General features: G+C 41.8%; 1 protein-coding gene across 2 annotated transcripts in view; it reads left to right on the forward strand.

The window, feature by feature from the left end:
* SAMD4A (sterile alpha motif domain containing 4A) overlaps nt 1–26,117 on the forward strand; it is a 71,755-nt gene that overhangs the window by 31,967 nt on the left and 13,671 nt on the right. Inside the window, exons 3-8 of one of the 2 annotated variants that reach the window (XM_075282524.1) lie at nt 10,228–10,746; nt 20,519–20,782; nt 22,809–22,918; nt 25,105–25,191; nt 25,326–25,614; nt 25,886–25,971. In XM_075282524.1, the coding sequence (XP_075138625.1) occupies nt 10,228–10,746; nt 20,519–20,782; nt 22,809–22,918; nt 25,105–25,191; nt 25,326–25,614; nt 25,886–25,971 (1,355 nt within the window). The remainder of the gene's footprint in view (nt 1–10,227; nt 10,747–20,518; nt 20,783–22,808; nt 22,919–25,104; nt 25,192–25,325; nt 25,615–25,885; nt 25,972–26,117) is intronic. The other variant, XM_075282525.1, reaches the window with a different exon arrangement.

Consider the following 26,117-nt stretch of genomic DNA (forward strand, 5'->3'; position numbering starts at 1 on the left):
ATCCACACTGTATGGGCAGCAGTGTGTTCTTATAAATGCTCAACAATGTAGCAGCTGCTACGGATGAGTTGCATTCCTTGATATCTATGTATTCTGCCTATACTTGGCTCATCCATAAAGACCGAGAATCTATATGGGTGTGCTCAAGCATGATAACCTATGGAGAGGGTCATTACACAATACAGGGAAAACCATGAAGAGTGCTACCATCCGTAGGGCTTGTACAGTTTGGCTATGTACACACAATGCTTTACAATGCGCATCTGGCAGATAAACCACTTTCAGTGGGAAATGGGTATTTTTAAGATGCTGATTTTATAAAGTAATGCTTTAACAAAAGTGATGTGATACTCCTTTAAAACGCTTTAGAATCTTTTCTTTACACATTGAAGTGATTGATATATTTTATATGTATATATTGCACAAGTTTGCAGATGTTTGTGGTTAAAAATACTGATGCAAAATACTGAACAGAATACAGCTGTGTGAACGTACCCTTAAGGAACATGGGGCTGAACTCTTGAGTTAATTGTGAAGCAGTATCCTACAGCTGCATAGAAATGTGTTGGTAGGCAATCCATAACCTGAATGAGCGCACTATAAATAGTTATTTACTTTAGCTGGTTAATGCAGTTTATTTTTAAAGCTAGGTATGCTGCGTGTCACATGTCTGTAGGTAGCAAGGAAAAAACTACTGAGTTGAAAAAGTTGTCCTCTGTTCTGGGAGAATCGGCCTCCATTATATTAAAAAGGTTGTGCAGAATTATCAAGATGTTAATCAGATTTCTTACAAAACCTTTGTAACTGTGGCCCCCCGACTACACCAAGACGATTTAGGCCCCCGCCAAGGTACATTCTCCTTGTGCACAGCAGGTGGTGGTGAGAGAACCACCTGACAACTAATATATACTGGAACTGATCTTGTAGCAATACAAAGCAGGGGCATAACCATTAGGTTGGGGTTTTTTTTTTTTGCAAGATGTTCAAATATGACTGCCTTTTTTTTCCCTTGGTGAAAACCAGGTGTTATAATGCTGTAGTTTGCATTCATTGATCGTGCTCCTGTTTATTTTCAGAAGCTTTGGTTACGATCTCCAATTAAAAACAATGAGAGGCAGATTTGGTTTATTTTTGGAGCACATTATAAGGCAGAAGATGCCTCAAAATCCACCCCAACTAATGCAGTATGAAGCCAGCACTGCAGCTCCCTTCATAAGCAACAACAGTAACCTGGAGCTCACAGGAGCTGATGGGCATGACTCCTGTTCTTACAAACGGCATGCTCAGACTAGACCTGCAGAATAGATAAACCGTCACTATGAGGCTTTTCTGCACACCGGCATATATAGTCCAGAAAATCCAAATTGTATGTGTCAAAATTCAGCCCAGGAAATGGAGGCAATATACAGTCTGAATTTTAAGGACCATATTTGCCCATGTGCAGACAGAGCTATGGAGTCAGTTGGCCAAACCGCTGATTCTAACTTCTGTATTTTTCTCCGATTCTGACTCCAAATCCTTCATAAGTGGCTGATAGCCATGGTCAGTCAGAAGCGGTAAAAATTCTTAGAAAGCCAGTGATTGAATATTTTATATTCAGTCAATATTTTTGAAGGGAAGTTAACCTTAGGCATTTGGGGAAGACAAAGTGCCCCAACCTACCAGGTGTAGTGTAAGTGCGGTGGTGTCCACTTATGAGAAAAAGGGACTTTGGGGCTTGGGTGTGACTGCTACCTCTGCACCATGACAGTTTGTGTTTGTCTATCTATCTATCTATCTATCTATCTATCTATCTATCTCCTAATGGAATAAGTATAGCCCAAGCTGCCGTTGACTTAGCAGGACTACAAATGTCCTGATGAATCATGGGAAATATATTTCATTAACAGCTGTAGCTATGGCCCATCCCTAGTTTCTAGATAAAAATGGAAATGCTCTTGTGCAGGATTCCACTTTTATTTTTTTTTGAGGGTGCAGTCTGAGGCGAATTGAAGCTCTTGGGCCTCATGTGGTATTTATTATACTGGTATCTGTATGTGGTAGAAGAGCCTACAGTGTGACATGGAGCACCAGGACCCACATGTGACTATTTCTGCAACCCTGTAGGTAGCTGGTACCTCCTGGAGCAGGGGTAGGCAACTTTTGGCTCTCCAGCTGTTGCAAAACTACAACTCCCAGCATGCATACTTTCTCTGCTGTTCTTGGAATGGAATGGAGTGAATGGAGCATGTTGGAAGTTGTAGTTTCACAGCAGCTGGAGAGCCGAAGGTTCCCTACCCCTGTCCTGGAGTCAGTCATCTGCAGCTGTGTCCAAAGACCATAATCTTCTTCCAGGAATTTTTCTTTTATTTCCTGATTTCTCCTATATTCTTACTGAAGCTGTTGTAAGTTATCTGGACTTGTCACTTTCAGTTTGTGGGTCACCGTCTGACAATTTTTGCTCACAGGGACCTGTGTACTTGCCTGCAGAAGAAGTAGCATTTGGTTGCTGTAGCAACGCAGCATCCACTGTTGAACATTGCTATAGGATGTTGCTTAGCAATATTTCCAGAACCATCCGTTGCTGTACACGATCACCCCTTTGTTACAGGCAGCGGTCATCTACAAGAATAGGTTTTAGTATATGATGCAAGTGGAAAACCCTTAACCCTTCTGTGCACCCCCCCCCCTTTAACACTTACAGTTGAGGTGGTTGACCATAAATTTGCATATATATATATATATCGATCGCACACTTTTATGTCCTGACCATTACTATAAGTTCTGCCCCAGATTATTTTTAATTATAAGACCGCATTGTCTAAAAATGTGTAAAATCAACAAATGTTGCCTGCACTTGACACGGCCTGTCCCCGAATGCCGACATTTCCAATCCATTTCCGTTGTATCTTCATTAAAAGTGGAATTGTGATCTAGAATTGAAAGAATGTGGCTGACCAGCGTCATTTGGGATCCTGTGAGGCTGTACGGAAACTCTGCATTCTTAAGTCCAGCTTGTGTGGTGTGCCAGCACATTCTTACTCTGTGAGATACTAGAGGCGGTGATTTCTATGTAATACTCCAGAGAATAGAGGCTGAAAATAAATTACCATTTCAACTTTCATTCCGTCTTTTCCACGGATGTTGTTACCAGTGGAAAATGTTGCTTCAAACATTCATTTGTTCTGAGGAAAGAATGGATGAAGAAAAAAAAAAAAACATTTTGAGGTTTTCCAAATATTCACCATCTCCTGACATGGGGTTGAAGTTGATCGTGGCTCTGTTCAGCAAGGCTGGGAATAGGAGGAGGGGGTTTAATAGTTTACAAACATGTAATGGAAGGGAATCCAGTGTTTCATAGGGCCACAATAGTGTTTGTAGGGCCAGGTGGGGACGTAATATAGACTAAACCATTCCTGTTCTGCAGCGGTGTTTTTGCCACCTTTTATGATCTAGGGCTCTTCACCTCTTGTTATAGACAGAAGACCCTATTTAGCTGTCATTAGTTTGTTAGAAAGTCATTGAAGCTTTGTACAGATGCGTAGCCCATGCTCTCTCCACTCATTTACATTCAGTGCAGAATGTAATCTAAGGCTTGATCGAGGCTTTATATCAGTCTACAAAAGCAATCTGTGATAATGATGTCCGCAGGAATGCATTTAGTAGGATTTTGTGTTGTGACAGGCTGTGATGCTTCCTGTTGTGACCATGTTTTACACTTCTGATTTCTGACCTAAAATTACAGGACAATTACAGTAAATGGTCTGTTTCTGAGGATCTTCCGGCTTCCTGAATATTGAAGGTAATAGTGTTTTGTAGTTGCGTGGAGTTATTGTATAGCTTACAGACAGGTCTAAGTGCTTCGACCTTTGAACTTATGTCAGCTAAGTGCTCCTCTGTTCCTGCCGCTGTGTGTTATCCTGTCCGCTGACCGTGTGCAGGGAGAAAGCTGGGCAGAGCAGTAAGTAGTCATACTTCTCTGACCCCTGACCACGGATGTCTGCTGAGTGCTGTGGGAAAGTTGCTCCTCAGTGTACACCATTTCTTCTGCACTGTAGTCGCTTCTTTTTCCGGATGAGGAAGTCCTTTTTTGCGTTTCCATTGCCCCATTTCAACATTCAATAGCCCACTCAATGACGAATTATTGTGTCTCAAAAAAATGTATGCTTTCAATGAGTTTACTATGGGAGGCTGAGGGGCGTAATTTTCATAATGCTGAAACACTTTATTTCTCTTATTGAACTACATTTAACCCAAGAGCAAAGCATATCCTTGTAATTGGATGAGGAAAGCATGGCTGTATCTCTTGATTTAGCAGGCGCATGATGGGCGTACCAAAAATATCTTCTCTGCAGGATCAAGTCCAAAGATTTGGAGGAGAGGAATGTGCGATCCTCACTATGTCTGACATGTAGAAGGCTTAGAGGCGGCTGGGTGTTACAACAACGCGCACTTACAACTTGGAGTTTTTACTGACTTCTTAACCCTTCCTTTAGAGAGCCAAGAGGGGATAGGCTTAATAGAGGGTCCCATTAGGTACATAACTTACAGGTGCAGTCTTCAAGTATTTTGCTTCTATCAGATGTCTTAAAGTTCTAGATCATCAGACAGATGAGATCACAGACTGAAATGCAGTGTTTTTAGCCATTGTGGAAATGCGTTTTACTGTCCCAGCAAAGTGAGTGAAGCTTTGATTAATCTCATCCACACATTAAGGAAAAAAATCCTGTGGAAAAGCTTCAATTTCAAAATGTTTTGCTTTTTTGAAAAACACAACATTTTTAATGTCACCTGTAGAAATGCTATGCTTTCCCCATAGATTTACATGGATGGCGGATGGGGCAATAATGGGGAAAAAAGCTATAAAAAATACAAGTGGTTTTGCTGCATTTTAGTTTCACGGTTTCCACTGTGGTTTTTTTTTTTTCTCCACAATGTTTTCGAGCTGTATTTTGCTATATGTCATCTTAGAATTTTCTAGGAAGAGTTTCTATTCCATTGTTAATACAGCCCTTTAAAACTATATCCACAGGATGCCCCACCAATAAGATCATATCAGTATGGGCAGGATTGCAATGACCGGAAAGGCCGGCTTTGCCCTGCATTGGCAGTATGCCGGATGCCCTGCTGCATTCAGTAAATGGACCCTCATTGGCCAATTTGTTTTCATTCGGAAGTTTACAGCACATTTTCCATTGCATTTCCCATATTTTAATTTTTTTCTTCAGCAAAAGAGATTAGGGTCAGGGGATAATCATATACATTAGGGAGAGTGTGTGCCTACATAGGCGTACGGAGACTTATAAGTCATTCCTGCTCCGCTAGGGATTCTTGGTAAAAAATATGCAAATCTATTCTCCAGGATGTAATCAGGAGAACAGTGCCTCTGTATGCTGCCCACTAGGGAATCTGTTCCTTTTGGAATAGAAATACTAATTTGGCAATAAACCCCGCATCATGTCGGTAGGCTTATTAACGGAGTCATGCATGATGTTAAGGGGCTGCCCCTAGAGGGCAGCATACAGAGGCACTGTTCTCCTAATTACATCCTGGAGAATAAATTTGCATATTTTTTACCCAAAAGAGATTAAGCATATACTGTATATGCTCGAGTATAAGCCGACCCGAATATAAGCCGAGGCTCCTAATTTTACCACAAAAAAAACTGGGAAAACTTTGACTCGAGTATAAGCCGATGGGGGGAAATGCAGCAGCTACTGGAAAATTCCAAAAATTAAAATGGTCGGCATTTTTGGGTACAGTAGTTGCTGGGTGATGGGGAAGGTGGGGGGGTGTCTTGGTTGTCTGTCTGCCCCTTCCCTGAGCTTGAGGACTGGGTCCCCCCCACACACACACACACACTTGGAATTCAGTCTGGCTGAATATAGGGTATCTGCAGTGTTTCTATTAACCTCTTCCTGACAGAACAGGAGCACTGCAGATTCCCTATATTCAGTAGACCGGGTACTTTCAGACACAGGGATTTGTAATGTGTATGTGTTTCACAGTAAGTGAATCTTACAGGGCTCATAAGGTGGCTCATCTCAACATGAGGGGACCAGTACTATAACCTAAGAGTTACAATTGAAGAGCCTGATACAGATTTTGCATTGGAGCCCAGGATCTTCACATTATGCCTCTATGTGACCTCATAACTGGTGTGAGCCAATTATATATAGTTACCCCTGTCTGGACCATCATGACCCTGAGCTCGGCTACTTCTATATGCTGTAGAGCATGAATGGAGTGGCATTTCAACTTCTCGATTGGTGGGCGTTCCAGTTTTCGGATGCCCGATCAGTAAATTATGTCCTATCCCCTTTATCAGACATGAGAAGGGAGAGTGAAAATAGTCTTACTCCTTTATATGGATAAAACAAGATTTAACATATTTATAATGGATGATGGGGACAGTTTACCACCTCCTCCCTTCCTATACAGTGACGTCTGCACTAGAGATGAGTGAACACTGTTCGGATCAGCCGATCCGAACAGCACGCTCCCATAGAAATGAATGGAAGCACCTGTGACGCTGACTTTGCCGGCGGCCAGCCGGCGTCACAGGTGCTTCCATTCATTTCTATGGGAGCGTGCTGTTCGGATCGGCTGATCCGAACAGTGTTCGCTCATCTCTAGTCTGCACAGTTCACACAAAGCATGAGCAAAACAATCTCCCATAAGCAGAGGTGTAACTTGAAGCTACCAGGCCCCAATGCAAAATCTGAAATGGGGTCCCTAATTACCTTTTGGTGTTTAGAATAGTGGTATATTTTATGTGGCGGAGGGACCTCATGGTTCAGGGCCTTCTACCGCTGCATGTCCTATAGCTATGCTCTTCCCATAGAGGTCAGCGGGCAGTTTTATTAATAGTGTTTAATAGTTGGTCAGTATGATAAAGGAAAATAAACCTATCTGGTTAATTCAATTAGTAAAAAACTATCTAGAAAGTTTACTACATTGATATAGTTGGAGAAGTTTATTGGTTAGCTGCTGCTCATAGCCAGGGCTATAACAGTAACACCGATGTGTCTGCGGAATTTTGGTAAACCTCTGAAAACCTGATGTGTTTGCGCCGCTACCATATTAAGCTGATTCACATTAAAACCTGCCTTGTTCACCAGTGACTCACTGAGGTTTTCCACTGAATGTCACTCAGTTTTGTCTACTTTTCCTTGTTTTTGTTGTCGTCTGTGGGTGTTTTTCCATCCTGAGCTCACCAGAAAAACAGAAAATCTGGAAGTTGCATTTTTTTGCTCAGATTTGAATTGGCAGGTTAAAAGAGAAGTATTATGCTCTAAAAAAAAATCCTCCATTTAGCTCTGAGAGACTCTCTGCAGCCAAGTCAAATTGAAGAATCTAATTTAGAAGGGGTTATTGCACTTTGAGGAGACAGCCCCTTGCTAAACTAAGAGCTCAGTCATACGACAGAGACATTGATAGGCCTGTCACATGGGTACACGTGAAAGGTAGTATTTTTGGATGGAAGGTCCTCCCACTGATGAGAATAACACAGATTTTTGTTAAATTTACAACTGTTTATACATTTCGCCATCCAGAATGCCAAAACATTGAGGATACTATGGTGATAATGGCGACTTTATTTTTCTTGTCGTGGGGCCATGTTTAGCTCTGTATAGTAAGGCCCTCAGTCGGTTCACATCACATTTGAATCTTATATTTGTCATATATCTAATATACTGAAATATTCAGATGTGATGTAAGTGGGGTCCCATACCAGTGGTTTGCATCCTCTTCAAGTGAAGTACCCCCTGGTGAGAAAACGTCCCAACCAAGTACCCCCAAAGTAGTGATCACTTATAAATATTAATGTAAGTTCCTAACGAAGCCTTTATTTATATTTTTTTATGTAATGCCACCAAGGAACTACTATTATACTTTAGGGTCTCTTCAGATCCTCATAGTATAATGAGGAGGTGAGTAAACATAGAGTAGTGTTACTCTCCTTCCCTCAGCTCCAGCGCTAGTATGACCTCTTCAGTCTCTTCTTGCCTCCTGAGTAACATGTGGGGCATCTGAGGCCTGTGATTGAGCCTTGGCGGTCATGTGGGCCACATGGCATTATGATGCTTTGTGGGTATGATAGTAGTTTATGGGTAGCGAATCCCACAAACTTCCATTATGTGATGTAGCGCCTCTGATTGTAGCACTTACGGTACTACTGGGCATAGCCGTATGTACCCCCAGAGGTATCCGTACTGCAGGTTGAGATCCACTGTCCTAGACCATATGGTGTGATTTTCTATTTGAGTACATTGGAGTTGTGGAAACGCCATAAGAGTCAAACAACCTCTTCATTCATTCTGTAGCAACCTCATCTGGTGAAAAGGCTCACGTATTTCTATGGCTAGTTTGTAAATTTATGGACGATTGATAACCTTTTTCTCAAGTTCTACAGGTGATTTAAGAAATGAAGCCTCACTATGTGCGTTGAGACACACATTCTACCAGTTTGGATAAATCTGCTTTACTGCAGTTGTTGCTGAATTGGTATCTACAAAGATTCGACTCGAACTCCATACAAAGTAGCAGCATTACATTGTCTCCTATGCGCTGTTTACAGGCAGAAGGTCTTGGAATCGTTGTCTCCTCCTAATTGTTGCATCTTTTAACCGTTCCAGATTTGTCTGTGTGTTACACCAGTCTTTGTTGATTATATTGCCATCTGTCCGCTCCAGCTATTTTGGAGCCAGCATTGTGGGTGTTCACTTGACATGTTGTATTTGTTTGATACGTCAATATTTATCCCGGAAAACGTCTGTTGTGATCATATCCAAACATTTTAGTATTTCTAAGGATCACCACAAAAGAAAGCCTTACTCTGCACTCTGCAGATTTTTTGGGGATTTATTTCTGATTGGTAAATGTAGCTTCTTCCTTTAGTTATATGTGAATTTTCTGCCCTCCTCCATGTAACAGCTCAGGATTCCTTATGCAAAGGGATAAATCAAAGTGTGAAAACTACTAGGCAAATGTAAGGGGTTTACACTTTTATTTTTTATGTAAGAATGATATGAAATATAATACGCCGATCATGATACCATGTTGTGCCTAAAGGTATATCATACAGTTCACAGTACTATATAATGTTCATATGCTACCATATAGTGTCTTTGAAATTGCATATGGTGAAAAGCTACCAGTCCAGTACAGTGGCAAAAAAAATACTGCTATTCAGGTCTCAAATAATAAAGCTTTATAGCTTATAAATAATACCACAGCTGGCATCGTAACGCAAGATTACATAAGGCTGAGATTTTTAGACCCCTAAACAGTTATGGCCCTATGTTACATCTTCACTTTTGTAGATATAAATTGTTGCAAAATTCAGTAAAGAGGCTTGTAAGCGGTTTCTCTTGATCTAATGATGGCAGATTACCCTGTTCTAGTCCATGCTAGGATATTCCGTGTGATCATCAGCACTACTTATAATGACCAGAGAGCAGTTATCATACTCTATGCATATATTAATAACTCTGTTGCATGATGATGGAATTAGGAAATTGCTTTTACCTTCACATCTATTTCAATTTGGTGCTTTGGTGTTGCTTGCTGGAAATTTTTCTATTCTATATATACAGTCACAAAATTACTTGCCAACATTTAAGTTCCAACATTAGACTTTTAGGTGGAGGTTTTATAAGTTACGCCCCCTTTTCAGAACGAGACGAACCCAAATTTACTGACTTTGTTTCCAAAAACTTAAGACTGTCTTGGCAAGTTTGGGATCCTTGGCAACTCTGCAACAGGATGCTGACCGTTAGATTCTAAGAGTCTAGTGTGCATGGAGACAAGTCAAAATAATATGTACTTTTTGCATTTTTTAATAGCTAAGACAGACAATTTTTATTTTTTTTCTTATGGCCCCACTCACACACCTGTGTATTATCATGGGGCCATAAACCCAGGGTAAAACTTAAGACAAGGCACTTGGAAATGATCCATATACTATCTGTACCATCTTCCCATGGCCCCCTAGATGTGCATGTTCATGTGCATCAAGTCTTATCCATAGCGCCATTATATATAGAACAGCATAAAATATAGTATAGATTTATTAGCCTCTTATATGTGAGTTGATTTAGTTGCATGTGCATATAGAATATATTTTTATACTGTATTGGAAAAAAATGTTCAAACAAAGTCTATTCATTTTAAGATATATTTCCAAATACTGAAAAATGTTACTTTAAAGTTGGCTGATTTTTATATTTTCCTGTTCTCTTTTAGCAATCATTAACCAGTGGCAACAGGAATCCAAGGACACCGTGATCTCTCAGCTTTTAACCCACCTGCCTTTACTAAAGCCTGGGAACATGGACGCAAAGGTGGAGTACATGAAGTTACTGCCGAAACTATTGGCTCATTCGATTGAACACAACCAGCACATAGAAGAGAGCCGTCAGTTGTTGTCGTACGCCTTGATACACCCAGCCACATCACTGGATGACAGGAGTGCTTTGGCAATGTGGCTCAATCACTTAGAGGACCGTACGTCGGGGAACTTTGGTACCCAGGGACGGTGTCGATCAGACTCTTTGGATTATGGGCAAATGCATTACTACCACCAAAGACAGAACTCGGATGATAAATTGAACGGCTGGCCGAATTCTCGTGACTCCGGGATCTGTGTCAGTTCCTCCAACTGGCAGGATAAGAATGTGAGCTGTGAGAATGGACATTTGCCCCTCTACCCCTCTTCCTCTGTCTCTACAACCATCAATGCTATTGGAACAAATACAAGCACAAGTAAGTCACTTGCTACTGCTTATTTGGAAATTCTTAATGGATAAACCAATGTTTTTAGAACCATTTTCTAAGCTCCACAAAAACTTTATGTAGGATCAGTCTACATAATGTTTCATTGTAGTCTATTACCATGGCAACACTTAGGTTTACACGGAACAGACAATTGGCAGATTTTTTTTTTTTTCTCTGTAAGGACCAATAAGAGGGTACCCTTTAAATGGGGTTGGTCAGGATTCTTAAAAATTTGTGGTTCTCCCCACTGGTGTGTTGAGTTGACTGCAGTGGTAAAATAACATTTAACCAACATGACTTTTGCAGCCCCTCAATATTTTATATAATGGCATATCCAGCATGCCTCGATGGCTATCAGGACATGCTGGGATTTGTAGTTGTACAAAAGATTGAGATCAGGTTGGATTGGCCCACCAGAGTGTCAATGAATCATTTGGTGGGCCTAGGCTCTGACACAATACTGGGGTTGAAAGGTCAGAACAGAAGAAAGATCCATGTGCCAAGGGATAATTTTTGAACCCACAATTCATACATTTATTTGGAGTCATTACATGACTCAATTTTATAAATGGACATGTTCTGAACAGGTTGGAGAAGAGCCCTCAGAATTAGCTCCTTTTTAGTGAGCCTATGTTACCCAAATTAAAAAAAAAAACTAACTAGACAGTCACAAGTTAGAGATTACTGCCATATTGAATAATTATAACATTCAACCATTTAATTTAATAGAGTGTAGTACCTGTGTACAACCTGTAGATGGCACTAACATGGCAACAATATATTTGGTGCAGCCCAGCTGCCTGAAAATGAATGTGATAAAAGTATGATAAACACAGGCGTAATGAAATGAATTGAAGATAAAGTTCTGGTTTGGCTAGTATATACAGTGACATCTTCCTGCAGGCTTGGACGGGCTGATGAGCTTCAGCGACTGTTCCCGAGTGATTGATGCAGTTTGAGTCTGGCATTAAAAACTCCGCTTTCAAATTCAGTGAACTGTGTACAGATGAAAATAAAGGCGAGCGACATATCGTAAATAAAGGTTTCCATTAAGCTCCTGAGAAGCTTGCACTGTCTCACCTCCCCAGTAACTGGAATTACGCTCTGCTTTGGCTCCATATTTCAAGCGTAGATTTAATTAGGACGCCTAGAACCGTTTATTGCGCTCTTGATAACTGTATTGGATTGTTCAATGGATTTTATCCCCTCTGCCTGGGTGAATTTTGCTTGTTTTGCTTTCTCATGATGCTGGCGTTTTCAAATACTTAGACATAGCTACTGACCGATACAGCCAACCAAAGTTAGTCATAAATAGAGATGAGCGAACAGTGTTCTATCGAACACATGTTCGATCGGATATCAGGGTGTTCGCCATGTTCGAATCGAATCGAACACCACGTGGTAAAGTGCGCCAAAATTCGATTCCCCTCCCACCTTCCCTGGCGCCTTTTTTGCACCAATAACAGCGCAGGGGAGGTGGGACAGGAACTACGACACTGGGGGCATTGAAAAAAATTGGAAAAAGTCATTGGCTGCCGAAATCAGGTGACCTCCATTTTAGACGAATAGTGGATTTCAAATCCGGGTCATATGAGAATGTGAACTTTGTGACTATGAGACAGGGATAGCTGTACAGGCAGGGATAGCTACGGATAACCTTTATTTAGGGGGGAATGTTATTAAAAATAACTTTTTGGGGCTCTATCGGGTGTGTAATTGTGATTTTTGTGAGATAAACTTTTTCCCATAGGGATGCATTGGCCAGCGCTGATTGGCCGAATTCCGTACTCTGGCCAATCAGTGCTGGCCAATGCATTCTATTAGCTTGATGAAGCAGAGTGTGCACAAGGGTTCAAGCGCACCCTCGGCTCTGATGTAGCAGAGCCGAGGCTGCACAAGGGTTCAAGCGCACCCTCGGCTCTGATGTAGGAGAGCCGAGGGTGCACTTGAACCCTTGTGCACCCTCAGCTCTGCTACATCAGAGCCGAGGGTGCGCTTGAACCCTTGTGCACACTCTGCTTCATCAAGCTAATAGAATGCATTGGCCAGCGCTGATTGGCCAATGTATTCTATTAGCCTGATGAAGTAGAGCTGAATGTGTGTGCTAAGCACACACATTCAGCTCTACTTCATCGGGCTAATAGAATGCATTGGCCAGCGCTGATTGGCCAGAGTACGGAACTCGACCAATCAGCGCTGGCTCTGCTGGAGGAGGCGGAGTCTAAGATCGCTCCACACCAGTCTCCATTCAGGTCCGACCTTAGACTCCGCCTCCTCCGGCAGAGCCAGCGCTGATTGGCCGAAGGCTGGCCAATGCATTCCTATGCGAATGCAGAGACTTAGCAGTGCTGAGTCAGTTTTGCTCAACTACACATCTGATGCACACTCGGCACTGCTACATCAGATGTAGCAATCTGATGTAGCAGAGCCGAGGGTGCACTAGAACCCCTGTGCAAACTCAGTTCACGCTAATAGAATGCATTGGCCAGCGCTGATTGGCCAATGCATTCTATTAGCCCGATGAAGTAGAGCTGAATGTGTGTGCTAAGCACACACATTCAGCACTGCTTCATCACGCCAATACAATGCATTAGCCAGTGCTGATTGGCCAGAGTACGGAATTCGGCCAATCAGCGCTGGCTCTGCTGGAGGAGGCGGAGTCTAAGATCGCTCCACACCAGTCTCCATTCAGGTCCGACCTTAGACTCCGCCTCCTCCAGCAGAGCCAGCGCTGATTGGCCGAATTCCGTACTCTGGCCAATCAGCACTGGCTAATGCATTGTATTGGCTTGATGAAGCAGTGCTGAATGTGTGTGCTTAGCACACACATTCAGCTCTACTTCATCGGGCTAATAGAATGCATTGGCCAATCAGCGCTGGCCAATGCATTCTATTAGCGTGAACTGAGTTTGCACAGGGGTTCTAGTGCACCCTCGGCTCTGCTACATCAGATTGCTACATCTGATGTAGCAGTGCCGAGTGTGCATCAGATGTGTAGTTGAGCAAAACTGACTCAGCACTGCTAAGTCTGCATTCGCATAGGAATGCATTGGCCAGCCTTCGGCCAGTCAGCGCTGGCTCTGCCGGAGGAGGCGGAGTCTAAGGTCGGACCTGAATGGAGACTGGTGTGGAGCGATCTTAGACTCCGCCTCCTCCAGCAGAGCCAGCGTTGATTGGTCGAGTTCCGTACTCTGGCCAATCAGCACTGGCCAATGCATTTCTATGGGGAAAAGTTAGCTTGCGAAAATCGCAAACTGACAGGGATTTCCATGAAATAAAGTGACTTTTATGCCCCCAGACATGCTTCCCCTGCTGTCCCAGTGTCATTCCAGGGTGTTGGTATCATTTCCTGGGGTGTCATAGTGGACTTGGTGACCCTCCAGACACGAATTTGGGTTTCCCCCTTAACGAGTTTATGTTCCCCATAGACTATAATGGGGTTCGAAACCCATTCGAACACTCGAACAGTGAGCGGCTGTTCGAATCGAATTTCGAACCTCGAACATTTTAGTGTTCGCTCATCTCTAGTCATAAAGCAGCAAAGTATTTGCCGCACCCCCTCCTTTGTCTGGAATACCAGTATATCATAGGCCAAACATAATGATTACTTCTGATGACTTATAAGGGATTTTCCCATGAACATAGCAAAATGTTACATTGTAGACAATTGAAAGTTTAAATTACTTTTATTTGCAAAAGATGTTTAAGATTTTCTCTCCCCATCTTGGTGGTAACAGTCTTTATCTGACTGATGCAACCGTGAATGCAAGAATTTGCTATGGTCTGGCACTTGTCAGAAACCCAGTCATGATTTTCTTAATGTGGCCGGGTTCTCTTCTCGCGCATGTAATATTCCGGCCTGATAACCCTACCACAGTAAAGAAATCATGACTGAGTTTCTGATGGTCCCAGACCATAGAAAATTCCTGTATTCATGGTCGTATCCATTGAGAGGGTCTGTTGCCACGAAGGTTGCTAACGTAATGTTTAAACCGCTTTAAAACTGTTAATCTACTTATAGTTGCACAAATGTTTAGCTTTTAATTGTCTGCACATTTAAATTATGCTCATGAGAAATCCCCTTTAGCCTAAAGCCCCACATTTCGGAAATACGGCGTTTTTGCCGCTGTGGAAACACAATACCTGCAAAGTAAATGATATTCTGGCTAATCCCATCCACGGGAAAGCTGCTAATTCAAAAACTCCTTTGTTGAATTATACCTTTGGAAACACTCACATTTTTCCTATAGGCTTAATAAGGGAAGAAAATCTGCAGAGAAAAACTGCACCTTTTTTTTTAGCAGTTTTTCTATGTGAGGCTTTATCCTAAAGTAGAGTTAACCAGTCAGGATGGATAGACTTTGGAGGAAATGACTCTGAGGGCCCAGTGTCCATCTATACAGAACAGCTACACACCTACATTGTAACCTTTGCTCTTATTCTTGCATGGTACTTAGAGTATCATTTAATATAATATAGTCCTAGAAATAATAGACCCCATTGGCAAGTGGCTCTCAATGGGACTGTTTTCTGCTGGACCTTGCAGGGCCCCTTATTTCATTATTGCGTTTCTTTGTTGTTTAAAGGGGTGTTCCCATGATAACCAGTCTTTGCTCAGATGAGAGTATGTTGCTGTAAGTCCTGATGACTAGGCCCAGAGTTACAGGATGGCCTATAGCAGCTGTGCTATGCTGTAACCCTTGTTTACGTCTATGGAGGTTACAAGGACAGTGTAGAATAGCCATGTTTCGCTGTTTCCGTCACGCCTGATCACCTCAGGCAGCCAGAGATGCAAGAAAGGCTGAGATGAGACTGTCTCTTTAAGTAACTTGAACCCAATCCTTCCTGCAGATCTTTTTTCTAAGATACATTGGTCGTACAGATGTGTGGTTTGCAAAAAAAAAGGAAGCCATTTAGTTTTAAGCCAGCGAGCATCTGTGTTAAATATCCTTATAGATCATGCACTGTATATGTATTTCTGGAGCGCTGTAGATCAGATTCAGCAAGTAATCGAACAGGTGTCTTAGCTGTGAATGTGAAAATGCAGCCAGTGCGGCCTTGGAATGAGTGGTGTGCAGCTATCTATTCCATGGCCTACACTTACTGGAGGTCTAGTCTTATACCAGTTGTTGAGATCAGGCTGAGCTGTACATTTCATTCATAGACATGTTTCCTGGCTTCTCTAAAGCAAGTTTCATCCACTACGGCTGCCATTACAGCTCCTAGAGAGGTAGTCTCCAACTCTACAACTCCAGGATAGCGGGGTATGGTGTGCGGTGTAGTCTGCCATTCATTGTCCTCAGGTGGACACCACTATTGGGTGTCTTGTTTCCTAAACTGCAATTCTGTCTAGCTGTGAGCCAGTGAGCCAACACTGTGGAATGGCCTTAGGGTAAGTTCAGATGGAACCTGAGGCTGAGGCCGCCTCAGGTTCCGGAACAAAAGCCGGGTAGCCGCGACTGTAAGCTGGTGCACTGCACCGGAATCTAGCCGCGCACTCCGCTCCGGATTAGGCCCAATGAATGGGCCTAGTCTGAAGGAGGGAGTGTCTTCAGGCCAAATTGTGAGGCGAGACAGCCTGAAAAATGAACATCTCGCTTCTTTTTCCAGGAGCCGGAAGAAACGGCTCCTGGAAAAAGACCTGAGCGGCTACCATTGATTTCAGTGGGAGCCGTCTTTTTTTTTTGGATATGGCCTCAAAATCCTGACCAAAAATCTCCGTGTGAACTTACCCTTAACATGAAGACGCTCTTCACAGGAAGGTGCATGACACGAGTGTTATGACACTGGAATAGTCCCTGTATTGTCACATAGACATGGATGGCAACAGATGACAGACGGGACAGAAATGGTTGAAGACTCTTAACATGTAGTTAAATCTAATGATCAGAATTTCCCGCTATGTAATAGTATGCACTTCAATAGTAAAGCAGATGCTGAGAGTTCAGGGTGTTGTCTTCATCCTTTCTGTCTGTCCATGCACACAGGTTGCTTTAGGTACTGCCTGTGCCTGCTCTTAGTCTGCGGACTAAGTGGTTAAGGTTAAGAAATCTCTTTACCTCACAGTAAAGCACACTGCGTGTATACAGTCAAATTACTTTAATACGATAATCCAGAAAATCTGATAATTGAGAGCAAAACTGCAATATAATATGGAATTTTACTTGCTAAAAAGCCAGAATCTGAGCAGGAAGGACCAGTTCTAATTGTGTCTATACTGTGTCTATCATACATGTCTATACTGCTAATCCAGCACGTTGCTGATGTCCATTAATACTGGATTTATCAGCAGGCCAATAGCGCCTACTAATTAACTATATACAGTCCTATGAAAAAGTTTGGGCACCCCTATTAATCTTAATCATTTTTTGTTCTAAATATTTTGATGTTTGCAACAGCCATTTCAGTTTGATATATCTAATAACTGATGGACACAGTAATATTTCAGGATTGAAATGAGGTTTATTGTACTAACAGAAAATGTGCAATATGCATTAAACCAAAATTTGACCGGTGCGAAAGTATGGGCACCCTTATCATTTTATTGATTTGAATTCCCCTAACTACTTTTTACTGACTTACTGAAGCACAAAATTGGTTTTGTAACCTCAGTGAGCTTTGACCTTCATAACCAGATGTATCCAATCATAAGAAAAGGTATTTAAGGTGGCCAATTGCAAGTTGTTCTCCTATTTGAATCTCCTCTGAAGAGTGGCATCATGGGCTACTCAAAACAACTCTCAAATGATCTGAAAACAAAGATTGTTCAACATAGTTGTTCAGGGGAAGCATACAAAAAGTTGTCTCAGAGATTTAACCTGTCAGTTTCCACTGTGAGGAACATAGTAAGGAAATGGAAGACCACAGGGACAGTTCTTGTTAAGCCCAGAAGTGGCAGGCCAAGAAAAATATCAGAAAGGCAGAGAAGAAGAATGGTGAGAACAGTCAAGGACAATCCACAGACCACCTCCAAAGAGCTGCAGCATCATCTTGCTGCAGATGGTGTCACTGTGCATCGGTCAACTATACAGCGCACTTTGCACAAATAGAAGCTGTATGGGAGAGTGATGAGAAAGAAGCCGTTTCTGCACGTACGCCACAAATAGAGTTGCCTGAGGTATGAAAAAGCACATTTGGACAAGGCAGCTTCATTTTGGAAACAAAAATTGAGTTGTTTGGTTATAAAAAAAGGCGTTATGCATGGCGTCCAAAAAGAAACAGCATTCCAAGAAAAACACATGCTACCCACTGTTAAATTTGGTGGAGGTTCCATCATGCTTTGGGGCTGTGTGGCCAATGCTGGCATCGGGAATCTTGTTAAAGTTGAGGGTCGCATGGATTCCACTCAGTATCAGCAGATTCTTGAGAATAATGTTCAAGAATCAGTGACGAAGTTGAAGTTACGCCGGGGATGGATATTTCAGCAAGACAATGATCCAAAACACGGCTCCAAATCCTCAGGCATTCATGCAGAGGAACAATGACAATGTTCTGGAATGGCCATCCCAGTCCCCAGACCTGAATATCATTGAACATCTGTGGGATGATTTGAAGCGGGCTGTCCATGCTCGGCGACCATCTAACTAAACTGAACTTGAATTGTTTGTCCAAAATACCTTTATCCAGGATCTGATTAAAAGCTACAGGAAGCGACTAGAGGCTGTTATCTTTGCAAAAGGAGGATCTACTAAATATTAATGTCACTTTTCTGTTGAGGTGCCCATACTTTCGCACCGGTCAAATTTTGCTTTAATGCATATTGCACATTTTCTGTTAGTACAATAAACCTCATTTCAATCCTGAAATATTACTGTGTCCATCAGTTATTAGATATATCAAACTGAAATGGCTGTTGCAAATACCAAAATATTTAGAACTAAAAATGATTAAGATTAATAGGGGTGCCCAAACTTTTTCATAGGACTGTATGTATATAGATGTAACATGGGCTAAATCATGGTGACAGTCCTACATGGAAGGATTCCCCTTGGCCTTGTCTTAATTTTCTTGTCTCCTGTGCCAGGATCTCTCTACAAATTAGGGTATCTCTTAACAGAAGATCCTGACCACAAGCGGCTGCTACTTTCTAACTTTCGCTTGTACGGCTAGAAGTCCATTAAACTGTCACTCTTAGTAATTGTAGAGACTTCCTCCGAGACCACAGAAAATCCTGCCACAGTCCGTCACTAAGCATCAAGCATATTGTTAGACTCTCCGCTCATGCGTCCTTCACAACATTGAGAATCTATAAGACTAATAATTGAAGAATTGGCAGGTTCTATTGTGAGTCTTTAGTTTAAAAATTTGCCAATCGTTTTGAGACTATTTTTTAAAAAATTATCTATTATGTTTGTATTCTTGTCTGTGGGGTTGTTTCATAGGATAACATTTATGGCTACTAAATAGGTGTTAGATTATTAAATATTCTGAATTCTAGAATGATTGTAGCAAGGTATATTAAAAAAAAAAAAACATAAGGTTAAAACCAGTCAGGGCTCGTTCACATCTGCGTTCACTGTCCTTATTGCAGGTTTCCATTTCCTGCATAAAACAGATGCAGGAGACGGAAGCCTGCAGGAGACTTTCTCACCCATTCATTTGAATGGGTGAGAAAGCTGTCCGGCAGTGAGCGTTTTGCGCTCTCCGCCGCGAAACCGGGTTTTATAATCCGGACACAGAGTCGGACATGCACTACTCTGTGTCCGGATAAAAAAAATCCGGTTTCGCGGCGGAGAGCCTAAAACGCTCACCGCCGCTCACGGCCGGACCCGGTCTATGGTTTCCGTCTTCTGCCATGCAGAAGACGGAAACCATAGAACGGAGACATGAACGCAGGTGTGAACCCAGCGTCATGCTGTTTTAGGCCAAGGCCCCATGTTGAGGAAATGCTGCGCTTTTTTTTTTGTTGTTGTTGTTGCGGAGTGGATTGAGCAAAAGGTAGAAATATAAGAACTTCCTATATATTTCTCATTCTTTTTTTAAGCCATTCTTGGCTTTGGCTCAAAAAAACAAAAAAAATTCTGCAACAGAAAAGCTGTGTTTCGGCCTTAGGCTGAGTCCACACAGGGTTTTTTGGTCAGGATTTTGATGCAGAATCTACGTCAAAATCCTAACCAAAAGAACGCCTCCCATTGAAATCAAGAAGTGCCGGTCATTTCTTTTTTCCGAGAGCGGTTTGTTCCCGCTCGCGGGGGAAAAACAATTGACTTGCTCGCTCTTCAGGCGGATTCCGCAGCTGATTCAGCCGTGGACATTTGCCTCGCGACACCTCCCTCCCAACTAGGCCCATTCATCTGGGTCTAATCCAGAGCAGAATGCTGTGACTGGAAACCAGTGCACTGCCCCAGCATCCAGGCGTGGCTAGCAGTTTTTTGGTCCAAAATCTGAGGCGACCTACGTGTCAAATTCTGGACCAAAAACCCCCGTCTGTACTCAGGCTTAGCCTTAAACAGGTTGTTCAGAACTAGTGAAGGGAATATATCGTTCACTCCTGTCCATGGGCTGTGTTTGGTATTACAATACCAATATATAATTCTATACCCTTCCTGATATTGCTTTGCTTTTTCATCTTGTGAAATTCCAAATTATCATACAGTTCTGTGTCAAGATCAAATTCTTCATTGTCAGATTTTTCTGACTATTAGATGCCTGGTGTTTACTTCACAAGGTTTATTCCCAAATTGGAGCAGAATGTGTTGAATTTATAAGAGGTTTGCACCTTTTGGCTAAAATTGTATTCGTATTGTTCCTTATTTTTCAGTTCTCTCAGGCCAGACACACCATAGCCCCTTGAAAAGATCTGTGTCCCTCACTCCGCCCATGAATGTGCCAAACCAGCCACTAGGACATGGGTGGATGTCTCATGAAGATTTAAGAGCTCGAGGATCCCAGGGTGTTTCGTCTGATCATGCCCCCCTGTCTCCACAAAGCAGTGTAGCATCTTCGGGGAGTGGTGGGAGTGAGCACTTAGAAGACCCCTCTTCTGCGCGTAATACATTCCAGGATGAAGGAAGTGGTATGAAAGGTGAGTGTTGTAGGATATTCTAAAGGAGAAGGGGGTGCTCATGTTGGTGATTTGAGGTTTTCTGCAGAATTGATTTTGAAAGGTTTCATCTCATTGAACTGTAGCTAAAGATTCTATTCAAGGTTGCATCACATAATCGTATAGCCTCATAGCAAGACTTAGAGTGGAGCAGCTTTATCTGACCAAATTTGGATGAGATGAATTGCAGTGTAAAGCATGGGGTAAAAGTAATTCAGCATGAGCTGAGCTATTGATACAGGAGATGAATTTTAATGCAGAGTGGGGCATAGTAAAACACCTATAAAGTCCCAGGGATAGGGCACACTATGGTTTGGAAAATGTGGCGGCTAGTCATTTTTTTTTTTTATGGGCAACTGTAGTCTAAGCTGTAGTAAGTTGTCGTCTTTTGCAATTTGCCCGAGCCATTGCATGCATTATTGAGAACCAGGTGCGTTTTCCCCTGAACAGGTCAAGACCTGAATTGCACAAAATTTGTATCATGCGACTCAAGTCATGCCAAGTGCCCCCCACACCACACACAGATATTTGTCTAGCTCTAGCCTTGGATGTATATTGCATCCTTGATCCATGCTTTTTATCTGAGAAGCGCACTTGTTGGGGCTCAGTTATTTGTTATTGACAGCTGCAAAATTTCATGTCCCCTGAATGACCTGGGCTGTGAGTAGACATGGGGTAAAGGGTTTTAGGAGGAGTTATGTTTGCTGTGAAAAATACCCTGGCAGCTGGGTGAAGTTGTGCCGTATGCAATCTGAAAATTAAACTAATGGGTTCTAGCTGCAAGTGGTACATTTATTCTTATTGAACGTTTCCAGAATGCTGGAAGCTAGCACAGGCGGAGAGAGGCACATGAGGACATCTGCTGAATAAATAGCTACATAGTAACAACACTATACCATATTAATTGGCTGGTGGCCTTTTTTTTTTTTTTTTTTTTTTTTTAACTCCTATTTTATTGCTTTTAAGGATTATTATTTTTTTGTGTATGCTATATGACAAACATCTTCCATCTTCCACATACTATGAATGTCTTCTCTGATATTTCTGAATTTCAAAAAGCAGAATTCACATGCCTGAACCCTGTAGGCACACAGGTTTTCACACCCTGAGGGCCTACTCCAGGCCCCAGACATGCATTAACTGGATAGAACATGCCATTCACTTTGTGGCAGAGTTGTCACATATTAGACCATAATTTGCACATTTCAGTCAGTCTATATTTAGGTCATATTCCTTAGGTATATATTAACGGATATGCACTGTAAAATGTGATGGTACTACTTTCAGAAATGAAGACATTCACTACGTAAATAATAGAATAAATATAAAGGATTAATACATATTTGTGTATGTATATTATATTTATATTTCAGTTTTATTACAGTATTTTGGTTATTCTGTTTTTGTATAACTAACTTGGGCTGTGTTCACATCTGCTTCAGGAAGCTCTGTTTATAGGTTACATCACATTTCAGAACAAAACGTGTTTTTTTTTTTGGTTTTTTTTTGCCAAAACAATGGATACCTCAGGGGCAGCACGGTGGCTCAGTGGTTAGCACTGCAGCCTTGCAGCGCTGGAGTCCTGGGTTCAAATCCCGACAGTAACAACAGCTGCAAGGAGTTTGTATGTTCTCCCTGTGTTTGCGTGGATTTCCTCCCATTCTATAAAGACATACTGATAGGAGAAAAAAAATGTACATAAAAAAACAAAAAACAAAAAAACAATGGATACCCCATTAGACATAACAGACCCCATTATAAGTCAAAGCGGCCCATCATGCGCTATCATATTGATACATTGTATGACAGCAGCCACAATGCTGTGTTGGATTTGTCACATTACTGACACCAGTAATACCCAATGGACCCTTGTAATAGGGTTCCTTATAATTGGGACCTATATAATAGTAGTGAGGCTCCTTATGCAGATGTGAATAGCACTTTAGTTCAAGTAAGAGAGTAAGAACTGTTGTTCGGCAAGGCAAAAGAATTACCGCTTGTCTTTCAGATGTACCTGCATGGCTCAAAAGTCTTCGTTTGCACAAGTACGCAGCCCTGTTTTCGCAGATGACCTATGAGGAAATGATGTCCCTCAATGAGTGTCAGCTGGAGGCACAGGTACAATTTAGATTTTTATTTGTTCTTCTGTATTAGCTTTGTTTCTGATTTGAGAATAAGGTTGTCATCACATGTAATGAACCTCCTTGTGGCATCTGCATGTACAGAAAACTGTGTCCATTGGCTATTGCCATTGATAGGGGTTCTGACCATGTGTGGCTGCGATGTGTGTGTCACAACTCTTACACTTGAAAGGACTTTCTCATAAAGACAAGCCCTTCTACAACCAAAGCAAACTCAGTGATCAGCTATAACCAGCATAAAGTTTTTTTTTTTTGTTTTTTTTTATATTAAAGGGGTTGGCCACTTTCAGACAAATATTGAGACCAATGATATTGTTTGTATAATAAAAAGTTGTACAGTTTCCAATATTCTTTCTGTATCCATTCTTCACGGTTTTCTAGATCTCTGCTGTCATTCATTCTGCTTATCGCTAGTGGATAAAGCTCTGACCATGGTCATGTGATGGACTCAGGTGCACAGCTCATTATAGCCACATCTACCTGCTAATGAGCTCGTCACATTATCATGGACTGTACATCACATGACCATGGTCAGAATTTTATCCACTAGAAGTAGCAGAATGAGTGACAGCAAGCAGAGATCTATAAACCATGAGGAATTGCTACAGAAAGTACTGTATATTGGAAAATCATAAAACTTTTTATTATGCAAATAATATTTGTCTCTCAATATTGGTCTGACAGTGGCCAACCCCTTTTATTGAGCTGTGGGCTCCCTGGTGTCTGACTCACACTGATCAGAGCTATCCATAAGATACGTCATCAGTATGCAACTTTTGGGAAGCCCCTTTGAGAAACTTCCAGGAATCCACTCTACTAGGGGTTTCTGTAGGCTGCTGCAAGGGAAACATTGCATTGGTATGTCAGTCATTTAAATAAATGGCGGTCTATGTAATACATGTTGAAGCATGCTAGGAGGTATAGGTTTGCAGGAGATGGAGGGACACTGGTTGGATATCACTTCTTTATATTTTAAAAGTAATGTGAATTTATGTAGAACTGCCTGTGATGGCTTCTGGCTGGGTTTGTGTGTTGAAATAATTGGTAAGATGTACTTGGCCTTCTCTAAAGGATAGTAACACTGTAATAATCACCTGGCCTAGACATTGTCATACAAACAAATATTCAAGTGTGCAAAAAAATCAGTGAAATGGTGCCAGTCAGCAGTCCTAAATGATCATTTAAGCTTTTATTAACACAAACACTGAACATCTTTAAGGCTACTCGCATATCTGTTTTGATGGACTGTGTGAATGGCCCATCAAAAAGAGCTCGTTCTATTTCTAGTAATTGCCATTTTGGCCTAAGGATGACTCTGTACAACACTTTGTCAGCAGTAACTCGCAGTTCTCTGCACCCTCAGTAACAGACTCTGCACTTCCAATGGCATGATGATGCAATGCCTGCCTTCTGCAATGGGTATTTCCTTTAAGCAGGATCTGATTCTAACTAGTGCCTCGATTCCAGGGACAAGCTGCCGAGTCATGGCTGCTAATGTCTCTTTGCCACAAGCTAACCAAGTCACAAAGGCAGCCCTCCGAGCAGCAAGCCGCTACTCTCCAGAGAGCTGCCCAAAATTCACCTCCTCCACAACATGGTAGCATGCCTAAAATAGCCTGCCCCTTTTGACAACCACTGATGTCTGTGGGTTGCGCTGTGGAAGACTCTCAGGCACAACTCTGTTCCGCCTATTAAAAGACATTAAAGATCCGACCTCCGGAAACTTCCCAAAGACCAAACGCACGATGACTTACATCAGCCAGACACTCCTTAAACAGTACATCACATTGTGCAAGTCTTACATCAACAGCTAGAGTTAGCCAAGCTATGTCATACCTATGTTCAACCACAAGGGCAATGTGAACAGTCACTGAATCCTTCACCTGTCTATCGGCATGACTGTTCATGGTGACCAATGGGAGAATATGCTTTTTATTTTTTGTGGTGTTGTTTTTGAGATGAGATGTGAATCTAGACTTGCATATAAACCCATGTGTTACAGTCATATGACTTAAAAGTATACAGTGGACAACTGAGCTACTTACCTGTGTATTTTTTTTGCCAAGCAGCCACTTTTAGCATTGTTTAGTTTTTTTGTATGATTCTTGATTACATTTTACATACTTTTTAGAGTTTTATACATTTCTTTTTATCTCCTTTCAGAATGTCACAAAAGGTGCAAGGCACAAAATAGTCATTAGTATCCAGAAGCTGAAAGAGCGGCACATTCTCCTGAAATCGTTGGAAAGGGTAAGAGTTAGGTAATGGGCAGGAATCCCTGCTAGATCACAGTCGGAGCTGATCCCTGGGTTTGGATTCTGCAGTACAAGTTAAGGAAATAGAGGTGTTAAAATATAATATTACTTGTATCTTACATTGAACAGGACATCCTAGAAGGAGGAAATCTGCGGGGTCCTCTTCAGGAGCTGCACCAGATGATTCTTACACCCATCAAAGCATACTCCGCACAAAACTCCACTGCGGAAGACCACAGTCGGGAGCCGGACTCTCAGGCTTCATTATTAGGCACTGAGAGTCAAGGATCAGAAAACAAAGACTCTGCCTCTGGTGGAATTCAACAGCACCATATGGGCAACCTTGAGGGAGAGAGTGGGGGTATCCCTTTACCCGAAGGGGATCTTCCAGGACAATTCACAAGGGTGATGGGGAAAGGTAAGTAATAAATCTGAGGTGTACAACAGATAAAGCATGTGAGCATAGACCCACTACATTCAGTAGTAACTACTGCACAGTCCCTGCAGTAATCCTATCCTTAACACATCTCGCTAAGTATATGGGGGAAAATTACCATTTATACTTAAAATAGTAAAACATTAGACTTTTTGCTTGAAAAATTATGTTTACAGACTGGTCCTGATGTAAGATGCAATTGTGATACAATTCTTTCTCTGATTTGTCACCATTTATTTTCCTGTTCTGTTAGTCTGTACTCAGCTCCTGGTGTCCAGACCGGATGAAGAAAACATCAGCTCGTACTTACAGCTGATTGACAAATGCCTTATTCATGAAGTAAGTGACGTTTAAGATGCACCTTTGGTAGAGAAGATGAAAGGGATAAGCAGGGGAGCCTTGTAAATTATTATTCTGTAAATTTGGTCATTAAACGATATATTTTTATAAATATATATATATATAATATATATATATATATATAT

The sequence above is a fragment of the Leptodactylus fuscus genome, chromosome 7, assembly GCF_031893055.1.
Source record: "Leptodactylus fuscus isolate aLepFus1 chromosome 7, aLepFus1.hap2, whole genome shotgun sequence".
Taxonomy (NCBI): Eukaryota; Metazoa; Chordata; class Amphibia; order Anura; family Leptodactylidae; genus Leptodactylus; species Leptodactylus fuscus.